The sequence below is a fragment of the Glandiceps talaboti genome, chromosome 5, assembly GCF_964340395.1.
Source record: "Glandiceps talaboti chromosome 5, keGlaTala1.1, whole genome shotgun sequence".
Lineage (NCBI taxonomy): Eukaryota > Metazoa > Hemichordata > Enteropneusta > Spengelidae > Glandiceps > Glandiceps talaboti.
This window is the reverse complement of record NC_135553.1, coordinates 17454976-17476210: the sequence shown is the minus strand read 5'-3', so window position 1 is coordinate 17476210 and position 21235 is coordinate 17454976. Positions and strand designations below refer to the sequence as shown.

General features: G+C 36.2%; 1 protein-coding gene across 1 annotated transcript in view; it reads right to left on the bottom strand.

Moving 5' to 3' along the window:
- LOC144435130 (dynein beta chain, ciliary-like) overlaps positions 1–20793 on the bottom strand; it is a 41309-nt gene extending 20516 nt beyond the window's left edge. Inside the window, exons 1-27 of the mRNA XM_078123691.1 lie at positions 20243–20793; positions 19176–19372; positions 18645–18834; positions 18160–18259; positions 17570–17781; positions 16959–17192; positions 16382–16549; positions 15857–15973; positions 14507–14772; positions 12724–12792; positions 12369–12495; positions 11661–12161; positions 10926–11258; positions 10142–10396; positions 9783–9952; positions 9340–9562; positions 8784–8987; positions 8084–8485; positions 7031–7276; positions 6428–6652; positions 5963–6054; positions 5182–5701; positions 4300–4592; positions 3298–3559; positions 2488–2784; positions 1760–2125; positions 1016–1148 (exon numbers count right to left, since the gene is read on the bottom strand). Coding sequence (XP_077979817.1) covers positions 1016–1148; positions 1760–2125; positions 2488–2784; positions 3298–3559; positions 4300–4592; positions 5182–5701; positions 5963–6054; positions 6428–6652; positions 7031–7276; positions 8084–8485; positions 8784–8987; positions 9340–9562; positions 9783–9952; positions 10142–10396; positions 10926–11258; positions 11661–12161; positions 12369–12495; positions 12724–12792; positions 14507–14772; positions 15857–15973; positions 16382–16549; positions 16959–17192; positions 17570–17781; positions 18160–18259; positions 18645–18834; positions 19176–19372; positions 20243–20587 — 6547 coding nt within the window. The 5' untranslated portion in view covers positions 20588–20793. The remainder of the gene's footprint in view (positions 1–1015; positions 1149–1759; positions 2126–2487; positions 2785–3297; positions 3560–4299; positions 4593–5181; positions 5702–5962; positions 6055–6427; positions 6653–7030; positions 7277–8083; positions 8486–8783; positions 8988–9339; positions 9563–9782; positions 9953–10141; positions 10397–10925; positions 11259–11660; positions 12162–12368; positions 12496–12723; positions 12793–14506; positions 14773–15856; positions 15974–16381; positions 16550–16958; positions 17193–17569; positions 17782–18159; positions 18260–18644; positions 18835–19175; positions 19373–20242) is intronic.
- Positions 20794–21235: the final 442 nt, after the last annotated feature.

Here is a 21235-nt window from a genome sequence, read left to right as displayed (position 1 = left end):
TTGAAGAGGCAACAAACTTAAAACATATCATCTGGATGAAAAATTGGTCAAAAGTATAACTTTGAAGTTAACTATGTTGCAAGTCAACTATGGTTTCATTAGCCCCATCTACACGGCACTAAAAATCCTACCTGAGGCAGGACTAAGGATAGTTTGAAGCCCGTGTAGACGTAAACGCATCCCAAACCTGTCCTGAAACTATCCTGACTTACGACACCTTGGAGAGGTTTCCTGAAACCCTCCTGACTTTGTCCTATGTACTGTCAGGATGGAGTCAGGAGGGAACGTGCGACATGTACGCCGTAACCTTCCTGCGTGTACACACAAACCTATCCTACCTCAGGTAGGACAACCTACATCTAGATGGGGCTATTGACTTATTTCATCGTTAAACATATTTGATTACAGACATCAACATACCACAGTAATACCTATTATACTATCAAACTCTGAAAGTAAACTCTGAAGTTGATTGTAGCTCAACTTTAATGTAATGAATTGTCATTTGTGGTACTTCTTGAAATTCGAAAATAATCTATCACAATAGACTAAAAGATTTGTCCATACATCGTTGCTACTGTTAACCATCAGCTAAACATGTCCCAAGTGATTATTAAAGAAGTGTACACAACAACAAATATTTCAGCCTACTAACAACAACTGAAGGCTAAAATTTTGTCATGGTCATTGGTTACATAGCATTAAGCAGCGAATGAAATATGAGTTTGAAAAAACTGTGCATGTTCTTAAAAGGGCATTACAATAGCGGTTTGGCATGTTTCGATTACTGGTAGTCACTAATAAAATAGTACTGTGGAAACAACATAGAGAATGGTAACTTAGTGTTTACTGTCTTTATGTTACAATACGCTACTATTCCTGCCACCAAATGACTTACAAATAGCGCCCCTATTGGCCAAACCATGAAATCTTTTATCTTTCCTATAACTGGAACACAGCGTATTGTATTGTGCAGGCAATAAAGGCAGATGATAACAATTGAAAGGAAACTAACCATCTTTCCATTCTCTTGTTGATGGATTGATGATACCGAACAATTCATCATTGGTTACAGCCTTGGGGTTCAAATCATGCCACACAGGTCTTCGTTTCATGTTGGCATATGTCTTGCTAAGTGTTCTCAATACCTACAATCAAAGAAATTACATGGAATACATTATCTTTCTATCATGATATCACAACTATTTCATTTGAGTCAGGTAACTCATGGGTTTTGTTTTTTTTAATCTGAAAATAACAAAATGGTACCAAGCAATTATTTAAGCAATTATCTGAACCAGTTTGTTGTCATTTGCATGCCTCCAACATTTAATGACTGGATAGCATTGCACTGATCAACATACTATACTTTCTAAATTAATTGTGTCTCTGAGAAAACTATGACTTTTGATGAGTTTGGTTTGCATCCCAAGTACATCTTATGCTACACACGATGCTAAGTTTGTAATACTAATGTTTGGATAATATAGTGTTTCATTTCAAGTAACTCTCCCTCTCTATTTTATAACAAAAACTGAGGATGGTAATGCGTATCTTCTGTATTATTGGCTATGGACTTAAAGACAACAACTGAAAAAGACCGACTTGGCAAGCACATACTGTATAGACGTCATTGAGTAGAACAAACACAAGACTATCTGACAAGCAGGAAGGGAAAACCAGAGTTCAATAATTTCCCTGAGCGACCAAATTGTAGGATGTATCTGACTTGTAGATTGATAAACATTTGACAGCTTACCTGGCTTTTACCAGCGCCAGCACTTCCAAGGACAAAGACAGAGTGACGTACATTCAACAACTCTTCAAGTTGTACTACCTTCAGAACAAAGTTATCTTCAGCTTGCAGTTTCAGATCCAGGGTTGACTGCTTGACTATCTTCTCAAAATCTAAGTCTCTCTTACGGGGAACATCAAGGGCTGGGAACAGATCACCAATGAGACCCATGAAAACTGGCATATCATCAGATACAATCTTCGGGATGTTGAAATCACGCAAGGCACGCATCAAGACTTGATCTTCTGGTCTGTCAGGGTCACCTCTCTTCAAGGCACCAGCCACCACTAATACAGATTTGATAGCTCTCAAACCCCAATCGTAGTGATCCTGACGATATAAGATGAATTCAGTAAAAATCAGAAATTTTCAAATTTTACAAAAAGGTCTGACTTCAGTCTTTATCAAGATTATTTCCTTTCTTATTATCTACATTTTCATTTAGTCATTTTATAACATTTTACATTTTATTACGACAACAATCTACATACTGACTGTTTCCTGACATTAAATTCTCTATTCAAATGAAACCCTGATTCAATCACAAGAACTTTCTATAACAAAAATGACCAAAATGTTGGGAGCTCATACCCTATATAAAGATCCATTTGTATATTGTGCATGGCAAAGTACAAAGGTCTCAAGGTAGGTTGCAGTCAAAATGAATCTTGATGGACAGGAAATGCCTTTACCTGTTTGGACAGCAGTTCCTTACACAGAGTGTATAAGGTGATGAATTTACGTGCCAGCAAACGTGCATCGAGGAAACCTTCAGCCACCAACATGATTTCACAAATCAATTCAAAGTCGGGGACAACCATAGCACATGGTCTGAACAGAGCCTTCAGATTTTCAGGTAACTCTGTACGTCCTGCATAGCCAGGGTTCATGGTGATGAAAATACCAACACTTGGTACAAGGGAAATCTCTTCACCTTGGAACATGAACCTTGACTTCTTGTCACGGATGGCATCCTGTACAGATTTCACCTGGAGACAGATACAAGAAAAGAGTATTTGAGATGATCTTTCTGAGCAATTTGATAATTATTGACTACTACAGTCATAATTATATTAATCATACGGCAAAGGATGATCTCCTCTGCAAGGATGAGGTGGGGTTGGGATCATATCAAGTTAAATAGATATCACATTGTGATGACAACAAACAATGTAGGGTTAAGGTTGGTTGGGGAGGGGGGGGGGGTGGGTGGAGTGGAGTGGAGTTTATTTTAATTTATATATTAGCAAAGGGGCTTACAGTTCTACACTAAATTGAATATAAAGCTGTATTCTTTGTCTTGTATGCTAATGTACTGAATGTCCTTAGTGCGTGAACACCTTTTGAACAAAAATTTCAAAAATATTTTTAAAGTAACTATAATCTGGTTACACTTGGACAAAGGTTTAATAATGTTCATGACAATCACATAACATAAAATGACTACATGTATACTACTTAGGGTGAAATTCTTACTTCAGATACTCAAAAGTTGAACTAACCTGCACAGCCACTACAGACAACACTTCAACAGAGATACGGTTGAATTCATCAAAGCATCCCCAGGCACCAGTCTGGGACAATCCTTTGTAGATGTTACCACAGGATTTGTAATCCATCTGTTCAGAGCAGTTGAACACATACACCATAATACCCAGTGCACGGCCCAAATCTTTGGTGGTCTCAGTTTTGCCAGTACCAGCAGGACCAGCGGGTGCTCCTCCCATGATCAAATGGAGAGACTGTGTCAGTGTGATATAGCATCTGAAACGTTTAGAGAGGACAAGTCAAGATGATGAGATTTAATGTATTGGACGTAACAGTTGTTAGAACTGACTTTTGAAGTCACAGTTGAGATTTGATCTTTGAAGTCACAGTTGTGAGATTTCACCTTTGAAGTCACAGTTGTGAGATTTGACCACAGTTGTGAGATTTGACCTTTGAAGTCACAGTTGTGAGATTTGACCTTTGAAGTCACAGCTATGAGATTTGACCTTTGAAGTCACAGTTGTGAGATTTGACCTTTGAAGTCACAGTTGTGAGATTTGACCTTTGAAGTCACAGTTGTGAGATTTGACCTCTGAATTCAGTTAGAGATTTGACCTTTTTGAAGTTGTACAATCTATGAATCAGTGCTTTCCCCACAAAAGTTGTGATAAAAAAGAGTTTTCAACAATTTGCATTAAAAAAGGCATATTAGAATGTTTACTACTTTCAAGAAATCATAGTGCCAAACTCATATCTCTATAAAGACCCTTAGATAACCCTGCAAATGATATCCTATTTCAAAATGAATCTTTAGATTTACTTCAGACACTCCAGACTACAGAATTGAAAAAAAAAGAATAATTGTTCATAGCTTTCTTCCTTTGTAAACACAAATTTAGGGGATGACATGTGTACATGTCCTTGTACGCATGGCCTAGAAATCCACTAGGGTGTAAAGACCAGCTAGATAGAATCGTAAAAACAATACAATGATATTGAATATAAAATTTGTATACCTGTCAGTAAGTGGTGTGATGACCAAACGAGGTGTATTACCCAGGTACTCATAAGAGTACTTGAACTGGGCATCACAGATGTTTGCAAAACAGTCTTTCTTTTCATCATCCCAGCGATGACGTAACTGACTCTGCCACTGGAAGGCCAGTCCACTTTCAACTTTCCTGTTGATCAACATAGTGACAACATCACGGGCATGCACATCAATGGTACAGATGGTCATGATCTTTTGACGGTCACCAGATGTTAGCTTACCAACCAGCATGGTAATCAAGTTGTTCAGTTGCAATACCTACAACAAAATATTTCACAAATGGTTAATATCTTTTCGCCTTGTCTCACAATCTCATATGCTCATATGCATTGCCTTCATTTAGATATCAAATTCTCCATGCAATATAATATCTGTCGACTCTTAAATCAATTCCTTGAATATCATGTTCAGTAATAATTACTATTTTCATCATGTTCGTCAATATGAAAATGGCACTCAGAGAAAATGACAACCAATCATTCAATTGATTGATTGATTGAGAAAATGACAAGAAGATATGAGTGTAAAAATAAGGATTTCATGTTATTATCCACTCTCTACATGTAGGCAGACAGAATCAGAAAGATATCATAGTTAACGTGAAATTCGTCTCAGAAATACTTTTTGTTGTTACATTGTTAAAGAAAACTCCAACCCATTCTCAGTTACAAATAATTACAAAAATCTTGGGTTACTCTACAAATTTCTAAAATAGAACTTCAAGTCAACATAATATAAAAAATTTAGTCATTTTAGAATACTCTGTTTAAAATGACAGCTTGACGATTTCCTTGAAAACATTTGTCTCTGAGGCGCATTCTACCTTCTATAATAAAAAGAAACCCACCTGTTTTTTGAAGTACTCTTTCAATGCGTTTTCATAGCCTTCTTCCAATCTGCCGAATGCAATACCAACCTCTGTGGTCCACCAGATTTGGGTGCAGGCCAGGGCAACCTGTGCTGGGTAGTCAAACAGCCACTGATCACGAGGTTTCTCCTCATAGGATACCACTGCTTCACTAAATTGATACCTGACAGTGGAACGCATAGTGTCTTGTAGTCTGTTGAGCCACACCTCAACTTGACCAGTGCATTCACAGGGTGAATCAAAGTCCACGTATTCACCTTCTTTACTGAACATTCCCAGTGCAACTTTGGTGTCACTTCCACTCTCCTCTTCTTCATCTTCAAACTTCAGTTTTGCCATGTTGTCAAACAGTTTGGACAAGTGGCGCTGTACCAGAGTGGGCTGGTTTCCATTGGACAGGATGTCCAGCAAGTCAGCAGAAGATACAAAGTAGAAACGTGGAAAGGCCAAACGTTTGGTTTCAAGGTATTCAGCCAGGGCTTTCTCACAGAGTGTTAGACTGTAAGTAACAAAATTTGTCAAATTAGTGTCAAATCTTAATTTACAACTGTAAAGTATATATGCAGAAAACACAATCAATCATGAGTTTCATATCAAAAGTATTCATTAAAATAAACAACGCTAGTTTTATTTCTGTTCTACTTTAACAAAATGGTCTACTGGTCAACACTAGGGGTCTACAACCCTGGAGAACCACAATATTGACTTCTTTGATTATCATTATCTATTTTAAGTCATAACAATAGTTAAGAATACATACTCAGACTGCAGGGTTTCTAGCCTGTCATATAATCCTTCTTTGTTGGTAGCTTCAACAACATTGGGTGTCTTAGCAGCATCTGCCATCAGTTCCTAGTGAAAAAATCCAAAATAATGTCAGTGCATTGAGTTATAGAGCAAAGAAGAATCAATTCTGGTTGGTCCTATAAAGTCAAGATCTTTAAATTGGTGTAAAAACATACTTCATTACCTAAATGATATACTTCTGACATGTACTATTTATCAAAAATGGCTGGAGACCACCATAGAGGGCGATATACTACATTCTGAATGTACAATGTATGTTAAATTTGGTTAATACTTTTGAAAATGTTGCAGGTAATTAGATGTTATTCCCCATTACTTTTCTTCATTCAGCCAAGGAAAATACGAGTGACCTTAGGGGGCAGAATTGATTTAACTGATTTTGACATCATACATAAAGTAAAATGTTAGTAAATCTTACCTTGAAGTCTGTGTCAATGCCATCAAATCTCTTGGAATCTTCTGGCAATTGACTACGGATATCTTCTGAACCAATGAAGATACTCTCCAGATGTGACCAGGTACGTTGCACTTCAAACCAAATGCTGATAACTTGATCAGCAATGGATAACTTCTTTTGCCACGTTGACACTTCTTCCAAAAAGTGAGCAATGTATTTGGATGTCATCAAATTCTGCAGTTGTACCTATACATCGCAAAAAAAAAATACAAAAAGTTTATTTTATGATTTTGAAAGAGAAGGTGTGTACAATTCATCATCAAATCATTTTCATCTATTCAATGGATACTAATTGTAATTGTCAACACATATATTAGGTCAAATCTGCTGTTGCATAGAAAGATCCTTTGCAATTTCAGTAAAAAAATCTCCTAAACTGTGAATGGATGCTATGGGAAGAACTGTGCAAGTAATGAGGTAGGTCAGAAATCGGAATGAATAACTCAACCAACCCAAGTATTTATCACATCTCAAAGTAATCCCTTCTGATTGGTTGGTCCTTTACTGGCACACATTTGGTGTGTGCATGCAGAACATTGAAATGTATTATGTAATGACACTGACCTGATTATCTTCAAGAGTTTCAATCAGTTCTTCACTAGACTTCAGATTGGGGGTCTGTGTACGAGTATGTGCCTCATATTCAAACTCCATAGTTGACCAGGTGGCATCCAGTTCTCTCAACACCTTCTCCATACTCATTTCCTTGACTGCTTTGTCCACAATACCACGCACTTCATCTTCAAACTCATGAAGGTTAAGTGCCAGTAGATCAGCCAAGGTAGTCTCATCATCCATCACAAATTTGACCTAAGGAGATAAAACATTTGTTAGTTTTCATTGATTTTCCAAACATCACATCATTGGTAACTGACAATTCAAAACACAATCATGCACATTCAAACAAGTCTCATTGTAATACATTGTTGATCAGTACACCTAAGTGGACTACATACAGATATTCTGGAGGCACTAAAAAAAGTACATGATTCCTCCGACAGAGTTCATCTTATTTTGCTAATTCTAAAATATTGTTCTCACACCTACAATGGCCAAATTCAAACATAATATATAGTTTCATGTTGGTTTCCATGCAACAAATAGAAAGTTACAATAGCAGATGTGTCATACAATCTTGACACTAGTACAAGCTTGGATGATATGGACGGCATTCAGGGGGGAAGGGTGGGATTACACTTGTGAATACTTTGTCTTTACAAACCTTTACTTCATTATTCCGCTGTGATGTGAAAATAACCAGAGCAGACAAATCATATATACATATGCATGGTGACAACAATCACAAAAAAAGAAGACAATTTTGACAATGGACTGACTTTGCTGTGAGACAAATTAGTGACCACAATGATGGCAAAGCAGTGATGACATTACTGTTACAATACAACAAACAAACTCCGTGTGTATGCGTGTGTGTGCGTGTGTGTGTGTGTGTGTGTGTGTGTGTGTGTGTGTGTGTGTGTGTCTGTGTCTGTCTGTGTCTGCATCTGTGTGTGTATGTGTGTATGTGTCTGTGTGTGTGTGTGTGTGTGTGTGTGTGTGTGTGTGTGTGTGTGTGTGTGTGTGTGTGTGTGTGTGTGAACCATTAAGTATACAAACCTGAGTAGCCTGCATAAGTTGTTGCCAATGTCTGTCTCTGATAGCTGGGTTTTGCAATTCACTGACAGCTCTTAGTGAGGTAAGCATGTTCTTTACTGTAGATTCTACACCACCATACGCATCCCACGCCCTCATCTCTTTGTCCAACGTACGGATGTCTTTGGCAAATTTCTTGCAATCCATTTCCATCTGTTCAACGTTGATGTCTTGCCAAAGGGTTGTTTTCCAGTCGTCGATACTGGATCTCACCAGGAAAATCATATCCCAAAGGGACTTGAGCATGCGTACCTCACGTCGGCACTGCTTAAGTTGTTTGTAGTCGGGTATGTTAACTTCAAACAGACCTGCAGATGCTTGCAGAGCCTCCATTTGTTGCTCCATTTCAGAAATCTCCTCATGTGCCTGTAATCAAATAGTACAAAATATAAATATTTTACTAAATTTCAAACCACAAAAGAAAGACATCAATCTAAGGATACCACTTCATTCATGTGCAATGTTTGTTGAATTCACATGTATGATCAACACAAAATAGCAACAGGCACCTTTGGCGAATTTCTTGCGATCTGTTTCCATCTTTCGGTTGCCAACATTGATATCATGTCCAATTACTATCATGTTAAGTTTGATTCACCTAGCCAAATTTAGTTTCATTTGACCCAGTTCATATTATCATTTCTATCTGATAAGAGTCACTTACATGATCAAGGCTGATGTATGGTTCGGTAGAGTCAAAGCGGAACGGTGCAGTCTTGCGGAAGCCTTCTCTAAATTCATGTTGTTTGACATCAAATGTGGTGCACTTCCTCCTAATAATTGCAACCTCATTAGCCTGTAGGGGAGCCACCTGTTGCTTGACTGTAATGGCAATCTTCTTAGTGTTATTCCACTGCTCTGGAAGTTCCTTGAAAAGAAAAGCAAGCACAATTTATCAATACCAAGTACGAGGTATCTTAAGACTGCAAATGACACTTAGGCTGATCTTTACCACAAAAAAACAACAATCATTCACACAAAAGTACCAGTTTGCGATTGAGTCCACACATTCATGTTCAAGTAACTTTTACATGTAAAGAAAAATAAACATGTAACTGTCAAATTAAATTTGTTTAACACTTCAGGTAAAAACTTGAGTTCATGCATCAAGATATGCACACTGACAAAGGAGAACCTAAACCATACCAGTACCGATGTGTAAGTGATATAAAAAGTGACTGATCAGGTTAAAATGTTCGTTAGGAGGTTTTATAACTTACTTGGAGTTGAGTGTGGACTTCATCGGGCATTTCTTGGTCATACGTCTTCAACAACTCTATGGTCTGTTTGAGTGGTTCAAACATCTCATCTGTTGTTGATTGTCTGTCTTTGACAGCCATGAGATGACCCATCACTTCTACTAAGCCATCATAGTCACCCTCCTCTACGGGCTTTGTCAAACCAGTATCTGCCAACTTAATGAACTCCTGCAAGTCTGCCAAACTGTCATCAAATAGAAATAATATAGATACAATGTGTTAATCTTTTGATTGGACTCCATGTCTTGCAATACTTTCATCGGTGTTTGGATATTAACAGTATTTCAAAAAAAGTCTCCTTTGCTGACAAAAACCATACATTAAATATGTTTTTGTTATTGTTTTGTTCTTGTGTTTTTTATAAATTTACTGACACAGGATAAGCACAGAATGAGGATCCTCACCTGTTTGTGACATGATCAATAAGATGCTGCTTGAACATGAAGCTCCATCTCTTCACAATATTGAGTAAGGCTTGCTTGAAGGGTCTGGCATCAACACGGAACCAGGCATCAAAGACTTGAGTGCCTTCTACATCTTCCACTTCAGTGTAAACCTTTTCATAAGTGTCGACCTGCATGAAATGAAACAGCAACAAAGACATTTTAAGGGGTATACTTGCTTAACTTTTTTTTTATATCTAACTTGACTGACCTGACCAAAATCATGAATTCACAAGATGTAACAGTGAATGTGACACTTGCCACTTCCTTGATACTACCATCCAGTACTGTACCTCAATCCGTAACCATATTTATCTCACCTGTTCTTTGAATTGATTAAGCGTTGGTGGAGACTCTGGAACACCATCTTCAGCATGGGCTTCAATTTCTTCTGTGGTAAGTACATGGTTATACAGGAGGAATTGACGCATGAACTCATTACGGTCATCTACCCACAGATAAGCATAGTTGTCAAATGAATTCCTGTACTCTTGTGCTTTGTTCATCACACCTTGGACACGCTCCATCAACTCTTGTCTCATCTCAGATAAGTCCAGCATATCTTCCAAGTCAGACTGGTGAGAAAAAAAACCAGAATACATATCACTCTATAATCAGTATGCACTTTTTTCACTTTCTAAAGCTGTAAGTTCCAATAAATAGTATCGAACATTTTTATCTGCATTGCCCAGCATAATTCTGCCTGCCACAATTTTTTGACACTGTATATAGCTGAAAATTTTGGCCAAGGACAAATATTTGGCTCATTTCACTAAGGAAGAAAAAAATGAAAATATATACTCAGTAATGGTTAACATGTCTTTTTTATCAACACTGCCACATAACATAATGTGCCTGGCTCAATCCTGCACAAAATTTAGTATAATATGTGATCAAGTTGTAGTTAAAATATTTACAATATTTTCAACTTGGTGAAAAAATATACCATGTTTCTAATAATTCCACATTCAACTTTGCATAAAGACTTTTTTTTTTATTTCAATACTTTACTTAAGAAGCAAAAGAATCTTACACTTGTTACTAAGATAAGAAATATAGCTGGAGTTAATCACACACTATGTTACTCAGTAAAATTTCACTGACCTGGTAGTGATCCATACCACTGTGTTCTGCAAGTCTTGGAACAAGTGATGACATTTTGTAAATATCGCTGACAAGCATCTCCACCAGATCGTAGAAACCATCGGATACACCAAAGTCCAATGATGGAACAAATACCATGTCTGGTGCCTGTAGTTCCAACTTGGCTTCAAACAGTGGTAGTGAACACACTTTGGTGTCTGTGTTATCTAGCAGATAGTTCAGACTGCAATGGATGCAGTTAAAGAAACCATCAACAACCATGTCATCAAGGTAATCAACATACGCCTTCCAGATGTCAGAATCAGCATCGCCTTTGAAAAATTCCAAATTTTGCTGGAGATAGAAAGAAAAATACAACATAATTAATGATGAAATATAAGAAAACTCCTGGCCACTCATAAGGTACAATAACAATGAGCAACTTTTTAATATCAGATTCAAGTAAAAGAAATACTGAGAGAGAGAGAGAGAGAGAGAGAGAGAGAGAGAGAGAGAGAGAGAGAGAGAGAGAGAGAGAGAGAGAGAGAGAGAGAGAGAGAGAGAGAGAGAGAGAGAGAGAGAGAGAGAGAGAGAGAGAGAGAGAGAGAGAGAGGGGGGGGGGAGGGAGGGAGGGAGGGGAGGGATGGGGAGGGAGAGAGAGAGAGAGAGAGAGAGAGAGAGAGGGGGGGAGGGAGAGAGAGAGGGGGAGAGAGAGAAGGAGAGTTTTTAAGTAAATGCATAAAGGTTATAACTTACTTTGACCAAATCTCTGATCTTGCCACCATCTGTTTTGATATCTCCATAATATCTATTAATCCTGTCTTTTCTTTCTTCCAAACCAAGCAACGCTGAGTCTTTCAGCTCCTTTCTTTCAAACAAGGGTACTTTACTCCATCCAGCCATAATCTTCTGCATATTTTCCACATTTTGTTTAGCTTTCTGTACTCTTTGTTGTAAATCATGTACTTTGTCCCTAGTTTCTTGAATGTATTCCCAGATGCCGTCCTGGTTCCAGTTCAAACTTTTCTCAGCTTTTTCCAACTGAGAATCAATTTCAGCTACCTGTCCTTCGATAAGAGGATATTCCACTTCTAGAATTGTTTCTCTAACTTCATTATACCAAGCAACAGTCAAATCAAGGTTAGCTCGGTATTGTCGGAATGTCTCATGTTTCTCATAAAGAGTTCTACCCTTCTCTGGAATGTCCTCAGCTTCTCTGATATTTAAGTACTTTACTTCTCTCAGGACAGCAATAAGCTGCAAAAGAAAACAAAACATGCAGACGTTAATTTGGAATAAATGGAACATTAAAATGCAATGACATACAGTGATATTTATCTTGAAAGGTACTAACAACAACACTACACAGACTGTCAACTCATGCATATTTTGAATATGTTTGTTTTGAAGATGCTTAAGCATGTGACTATGTCACTAATCAAAACAAAAACACAAAGATCTTACCTGTGGATCAAAGTTAACATTTATTAATTTGGTCTCCGCATTCCTAGTGACAAGTGGTTGATCAAGATTAAACTGACACTTCTCGTCCACTCCTGCAGTCCAATCTTGGTATACTTTCTCATCAAATCTGAAGAAGACAAAACATAATTACTATATAAATGATAGTACTGATAGAAATCTAACTATAATGACTGAAAAATGATCAGTCTCACATATTAAACATACACAAATTTTGCTCATGATGTTATTTGAAGACAGAAACCCAGTAAACATGATTTGGAAACCTGTAGAGTTTATTTTTGTTGATACCATTATAGTTTTCTTTGTATGTCTACGTGTACAGCATGATACTTACTTGCCAAGGAGTTCCATCATTTCTTCATATTTTGTGAATATGACCTTAGCTTCTTGACTGTCCATTATTCTGCAAATCAAAACATATGACACATCAACAACATGCAATGTCTATTCAAACTCAGCTGGAAATTCTATGGGTTTAGAACGGGATGGCAATCAACAACACACATAAAATTCTAAAACACAAAACATAAATGTTATACACTATGTTAATCAGCATTCGTTTCTTTTTAAATGCTGTGTGCAACCATTTTGTATTTCAAGTTTGACAAGCTTGTTTTGTGTAGGCATACCAACAGTGTTATGAAAAGTTTTGAATTTGTCGCTTCTGATTAACTTACAAAGACTCTTGACCAGATGCTTCCATAATAAATGGTTAGATATCAAAGATTTTCAATTTGTTATACTTGCATTTGCTTTTATAGTAAAAATGTGCATAATTTATAGACACCTTGCCCTAACCCCCGGGGTTTTTTTTGAGTATAAAGAATAACAAGATCTTTATTCCCCAAGTAATTGTGTCAAAAAGTTACTGTTGGGTTCATTTTCCTACTAAAAAACTTTTATATTTCAGTAAGTTTTAGTATCACTAATCTCATCAACATTTGAAAGAAAGCCTGTGTGATCATTCTTATTGGTATCTGGAAAATAAATATTGAGTTTCTTTTTATAGTCTCTTTGTCTTCTTGCCCCAAAATAGATAATTAAGGAATATGAACAGAAACACCAAAACAACACATATGATAAATAAATAAATAAATAAATAAATAAATAAATAAATAAATAAATAAAAAAATAAATAAATAAATAAATAGTAAATATTGTAAATAAATGCCCAGGGTATCTTTTCTTATCAGGTTTTTATACCACAGAGCTTTCATGTCATGGTCGACTAAGCTTATAAACTTTGTTTAGATAGTATTATAAATTTGTATAACCACAAAAAAAATATAGTGAAAAGCAATTGTCAGCTACATGGCTGATAATGCTGCACATTAGGTTAGTCACAACATAACATAACATAACATAACATGCAAGAAGTAAAACTTTCAACTTGTTAGATGAAAAGGCCATTTTATATGAAAAATCCAACACACATCATGCATGTTTCACTCTCCTTAAGAAAGGCAAAACTGGACACAGAATGATACAGAAATATCAATTCATATGACAAATGTAAATAATTTGAGCCATTTTTAACTTAATTAAGGAGAATGGATTATTTAAAGTTAGTCAACTGGGATGCTTGGAACACAACTGTAAAAGGATTTGCACTCTTGTTTAATATGTTACCTCTGGATTCCAGTTCTGTTGTTGTTTTCCATTACATCAGGTGAAATAATGTGAATTGTCAGAAGGGAGAAATAATGATAATAATAAAAAAAAGCATATCCTATAAGAGCAATGAATGCGTGAAGTGATGTAGCAGAAATGCAGTTTGAGTACATTGCAAACAATTTACAGGCCTAAATTTATGTGTAGAATTGCATGAAGACATGAATTTACATTGGATAGTCAGGAAAACGTGCATCAAAAATAGGATTTCTATAATAACTGCTCTCTAACTGAGTGACGTTGTAGGGTTGTATCATGTTGGGTATGACAGGGACGGGTGTAGATTGATGGTGCCGCAGGTGAAATAAAAATTGGCATTACAGAGTCTTCTCATTTTAAGCTCATGCTATCAGAATATACCACACACAGATTTACAAACATGCAATTATATTCATTCATAGGGCTTTCCATTGAAAAGAACTTTGTCTAAAAACGTTTGTACTTACGGGTGTTCAATATGTTTAAAACTGCTCATGGGTATTGTAATACGTTGTCTCAGTTCCTCTGCCCATTTCAAGGCACCAGAAACTTCAGGCATATTCTTATTGACTGGTACAGTTTCATCTTGGTCAGCTAGTCCCATTTGTTTGTCATAGATGACTTTGGCTTCATCTAGGTCATTGCTGTACATTTCTAGTAAACTGGGATACTTGTGTTCAAAATCTTCACGGATTATTGGTCTGTCTAACAGAGTACCATAGCAATCCAACAGCTGTAAAATAAAAGTTATATGGTACTTGCTTAATATATAGTCAGAAAGTAAACTGAATATTTACATTGTGTATACTGCTTGCAACGTAATCACATAGAGGGGACTTTCCATGGAAGAGAGACACTAACTTTTCAACTTCAACCACACAATGTTAGTTTTACAAGTTCCCCATTCCTATACTTCTAACTCTAAGTTAACATACTAAGTATTCACACAGGGATGACACAGGTTTCCTACTAGTAGTACAACTTCAATTCCAATGTTGCTTAGTCATACCAAGAGAGTACAGGTGTGCCAAACTTCATTTGTACAATTGGGAATTTGGGAATGGCTAACAGTGCGGTATTAACCTAAATTATCTGTACACACACTTTCATGGGTCGCTTCGACAATCTTTTTCTAAAAAAAATAACTCACGGACGTTTATTTAAAGAATCTTGATTTTTTTTACACAACAAAGAATTCATACAGTTGTGGGCAATATGAAAGAAAGCTAAAGATGAGTTGACATAATTCAGCCGGGTGGGTTGAAGAGCTGGCATGCATGTCATGAAACAGATACCTGCAATTCACCATCATCACTACATATTCCACAGGACGGCACATTACATTGCTTTGCATGTGTACAGTTTGCATCTTTACTTACAGTTAGACTTTTATTTATGAGATAATTGAAGAGCTGAAAGAACTGCACAGAGGAATGGAGTGAAACATGAAATAAAGAAATATGGAATTTAGAAAAGTGAAGAAGCCCATTAGCATGAAAGTGAATACCATTACCAATTTATCACCATGCCAACAGTGGCCAAGCCATGCATAGATAACAGCAAGTCAAAGCCAACGCTGAAAAGAATCAACAGCTATCTGCTACCATGCCAACAGCAAACTAACACCATGATAAGGGTGGGTACGGTGAGGAGTTGAAACTATATATGAGATAACTAAGAACCAGGGTCAGATTTAAAAGTTTTCAAACACAATGAAATGAACACAAAAAAGGGTGTTTGCTTGAGATAAGAATGATGTCTTAAAGCTATCAAATAAAACATATGTTAGACATGTACATGCATGCACTGCAACATACCTTGAACACTGATTCTACACCAGAACAATCATCAAATCCTTGGCAGAGAATAGCACCAAGCCTTCGATCTAAGTCATAAACTTGCTTCTGGAAAAGTTCATAATCATCCAAGAATTCCTAGAAAAGGAGAAGAAAATAAATATAGTAGTTCAACATGGGCTGGTAATTTTGCAACATTAAAATCGCCTATCCATATAATATGATGTACATGTACATTATACCTCTTCAAGGATATGGGTGCGTACATTTTTTTAGTATTTGTAATAAAATGTAAATTTTCCAAGTTAAAAGGATTCATACGAGCTTAAGTATAGGAATAGTCGTAGTAATCTTATTGTGTTAAAATGACAATTGTAGACTCTGTATAGAGACTGAAATCACAGTTCTATATGCAATACCAGTAATTTGTAGGAATGTTTGGATCCATGGAGGTGTCCCTTGCTAACACAGTCCATTCATAAACAATAATTGTCACAACAACCACAAACACAGAATTCTTCCCTGGACTATCATAATAAGACCTACCTGGGTATTGGGATCCAATGCATCATACGTCTTCTCTGAAAACACCTTCACATATTCTTGAAATTCTTCAAAGATTTGTACAACCTGTGCACTGAGCATTCTTCCCTTCATTCCACCCATTTCTGTCTTTTCCAGCTTCAGAAACTCAATGGTAGTTTCAAACAATTGCTAATGAGAAAAGTCAAATTTGGACTTATTTTCTATAATTGCATTTTGATATGAGAGGTCAACTCAACTTCTATGATTGACTCCGAGTATGGCAATTTTTCATAAATCGATTTTGATGGTCATGATATGCTGAAGTCAGTAATGTTTTGTTTCAATGTCATTAAATTCATTTTTCCTATTTTATTGTCAATTTTATCACTTTCAGAACAATGCACTTGGAATGATGCAAAGCAAATTGACAAGTTTACACTTAAAGAGTAATTCATCGACATGAGTACAAACATATCTGACCTTCCTTTTGCATCAAAGTTCTTGCCTTTGTTAATAATGATGACATATTTCTAACAAAAATACACACTAAAATTAAACAGCAATAATAACCTCAGTCTTAAAAAAAAAGTCACTTTACCTGCAGTATTTCGAGCCTTTCCATGAACTTATCCATCCTTGCAAAAACCATAGGGCTTGCAAATTCCCATTCTCTTGGTTCGTTTCCATTCTTGAAATATGTCTTCAGCTTAGCTCTATGTTCATCATATGTATCACGGAATACTCTCAAGACATTGATAGCTGTACGAGTCTTTTCCAAAGACTCTTCAGCTTCACCTTTGAATATTTCAGCTGGCTCTAGGAAAACTCTTGTCTGAAAAATTCAAGACAAAATGAACGCTTTGTTAGATTATTTTGTGCCATAGTGAAGTGCTGAAAACAAACAAACTTCCTTCATCCATGTGGAAGCATTTACAGACATGGCAAAAGTTTTTGAAAAATGTAATGTCACCAAATATCCCAATTTTTTTTTTTTTTTTGCTATGTTTTTACATCTGATGCTTGCCATTTAAACATTTCTGTGATGCAATGCAATATCAAAAATTTATGAATATTAATATGTCACTATTAACCATTCATTAATAAATTAAAGATTGGCTTCATTTGTTGATTACCATTCTGTTCTTTGTAACAATATTTTCTCAAAGTCCAAATCAATTTGTGTGAAATTATAAGAGTTTGTATTCTTACCAATTCAATGAGTTGATTGCAGATTTCTTGAAGCAGAACTATAATTCTAGCTGGGGTATTGTAATACTGTGAATGTGCCCAGATAAGGCACACTACATGCATCAATGATGGCAAGAGAGGTGCCACTTCAGTCAAATCAACTGCTTCTAAATCTTCAAGGTGACGCTGAAAAGGTTTCAGATGAAGACTGATGTCTTGAGCTTCTGTCAAGGCTGTCCAAAAGATAAGATACATCACAAAATTACTGACAATTGTCATGATGGTCATTCGTATTCAGGGTTAAATAAAGCATTCACGTATTTTGGATATTTTCGTTATAATTCCGACAAAACTCTGATTATTGAAAGTAGCTCACAAATGTAACAATTTGGCACAATGGATGTATACAAGTGTAAACTTCATCTTTCCTTTTAAGACTGCATTGTAATGTATTTGAAAAATCAACAGAAAATGTCAACTTTTTATCGAAAACATGTACCAGCATCCATACTACTAAAAAATATGGGAAATAAGTAATTATACATTAGAAATTATCTATCTCTCTTTACTATGACTCTCCTATTTAAGTCGACTACATCCCATTTACTCACCAGCTACAACATCTCTGAAGATATTCTTAAATGTTGGAAAGTAACTGCTCTGGGTCTTCTCAAGAAGCTCTGCCATCTTACGAACCTTTGGATCACGAAGCTACGAGTAAAATACAAATAAATATACACGTAAAGCTAAAATATGTACAAACAAGAAATACAAAAACACATACATCCATTCAAATGAAACACAGTCCAGAAGAATGACCCAGGTAACTTAAATTTTAGCCTGCAATATTTCTTGACCACAGTGTCTGACCAACCCATACAAAATTCAGTCTCCTCCGAGTATATTGCTAGTAGCAGTACAAAATTTTCTTAATTAATATCATTACATCATGTGGTCATAATTATCTTCATGGTTCAGTTTTATTTTATTGAACCAGCCTTTTTGCATTGTTTACACCTGACAGTACAACTTGACATGAAATGACATGACATGACATGACATGACTTGACAGTTACTACTATGTATCAAAACTAACCTGGTCATAGATACACTCTAGGTTAGCACACTTAGCTTTCCAAAAGTCAATTTCTACAGTTGGTCCGGGATTAAGACCTTCTAGCAAAGGTTGTGCAGAATCTCGTTTCAAGACTTCTCTGATTTGATGAGTCCAATCAATAATGACAGATTCGATAGAATGAACTAGTCCTCTGTCATATCCTTCTCCCCTGTAACATTAATAAAAGGTAAAAATTAGGGAAGAGTGTTAAAATACACTATACTGTATACAGTATGTCTCCCCCTCCCTCCCCCTCCTCCTGAATAAAAGTTGGTAATTTGGCGAGGGAGCATCTTTGCTGTAACAATGTTTATTGGAAAGTCATCAGTTACCCTCAATGACCATTTTTTTCTACTTCTTTTTTTAAGCGTATTTCATCTCAAAACTGTTCACAAAATAAATCATTCCAAAGACACTAGATTAGTTACACTATTCTGTAAAGCTATACAGTGAAGTAGCTGATTCAAAACAACTGCTGAAAATCTAATATCACATCTTATTTCAACTTACTTTTCGTCAGCCTCAGCGGCACTTTCTTCAACTTTTTCTGACCCAACAGGCAATGGCAATAACGTCTTGCCCATGACTTGGCCTGATACAACATACACACTGCTCTTAAGATTGTGTACATGTCTGAGAACGTCCTGTGAGACTACGTTTGGCCACTGTTCATGGTTGCGGGGATTAGACAGTAGGGGAACTAACACCTATAACCCAAGATAAATAGGGAAGAAAAGAAATAAAAGAGTTTTATTGCTTAAACTATTAAAATAAAAACAAGTATTGAAATATTCACTATTAATTTTATACGTAATGGCAAACATTTTGACAATTCAGTTTGGATCTATGCATTGTTCAGGCGTACTGCGTTTGTTTGTCCATAAATCTAATGTCTGGTCACTTGGTTACAGCACAACAGGTTGTGACCTTTTATGACCAAACTACAATAACTGATGAATTGCACAATCTCTTTATTTTCATGTACAAAGCTTACGGACTGCCTGAGATACTGAAATAACATTTCAAGAATGTTCAACATTTCTTGTTAATTTATCTAAGTCTTCCATCACCTGCATTGGTTGCTATGTAGCTTGTGATTTCCTATTTATACTATAATGTACACAAGACAAGAATTGATGCAGGTGTTCAACTTCTTTTATAATATCCCTTACACTTGCAATCGAGTTGTAAGTATTAAATGCTACTTGCAAATGCAATATAATGGTGAAATGGCGAACCTCTTCCTTTTAAATAATTGATGTGAATTCCTATACACTTAAGATGGAGGAAATCAATAGTCCTGTTGTTTTGCATGAATAAAATATAAACATTGCCAAAATCATTTTTCTCTCATTTGATATTTCGTCAAAATGTAACAAATTTAGGCTATATTTTGATAAGCACTTTAGAGCATACAGTAAAAATGTTGTGTTTATATTAATAGTTTGAAAACTATAACGATGCAGTTCTTTGTAAGATGATATGTTGCCGATTCAGCAAGAAAGCACCGTCATCGCATGTTTTTGGCTCAACATTTTCTTGTGTTTCTGTGCATAATTATACGTTTAGACTCTCACCTCATCTACAAGTGCAGATAACTGTTCTAATGGAGAATATGAGAGATCTCCGTAAACCAAGACGGTTCGAATATTGTCCTTCTGTACGGTATCTCTTGCTTTTCGGACGAAGTACACAGCCTTCTGTTTCAAGTTGCTTGGCCATTCCAGCTGAGGTTGTAAAAGTCCAGCCGCATTTGAAATAATTATCAATTGTGTGTTCTCTGGTTTCTCGAAAAAATCTGTCATAAGAAGTCTATTATCGTCAATGTTGACACATTTCGCCCACTTGTCGGGTTTCAATTTCATGCTCTTCAAAACATAGTCCGAAATGATTTCATATCTTGGATCCGCTGGATCTGCCATCTTGATTTGGTTATTATCGGTTCTCCTTGATCGCTAAAAGCTTCAAAATTGAACGTTTCTACCGATAGAATACTCACGACATCTATATTTTCTTGTAAGATACGGAAATGTCCTCGTTTCTAACCCAAGACGAAGCTTCGTTTACCCACTTGGACGTACAGCAGTGGATATTTCGACTTGTCACCTTTGCAGATGAGCTCGCGATGGCAAAGTATTTATCCAATATGGCGACGTGTTGAGTGTCAGCCCAGCCGTCGTCAATGGCAACTTACGTTAAACAAACCAGCCACAGTTATTATTTCTTTTCTCCAATGATTTAAGATATGCATCATGGTTGTTTTCTCCCCCACACAGTGGAATTTTCAATTAAAACAAATTAATGCAAGTAAAACACTTTGTCATTCTGTGTAGTTTAGAATATGATTTGAAATTTTGATCAAGCTGTCGGCTTTGCAGCGCGAAAAAGGTTTGGCAGTATGCCAAAGTGAATGAGTAGGCAACTCTTGAAAAGGCTGTGTTGCACACATGCATTGTGCATATGGTTATATCTTACTTCCAACGAGTTACAAATTTGTATTACTTGAACAGATGGTTTTTATAATTTTTCGGGACTGTATTGTATACAATTACTATTGTATCTTTAGGCAA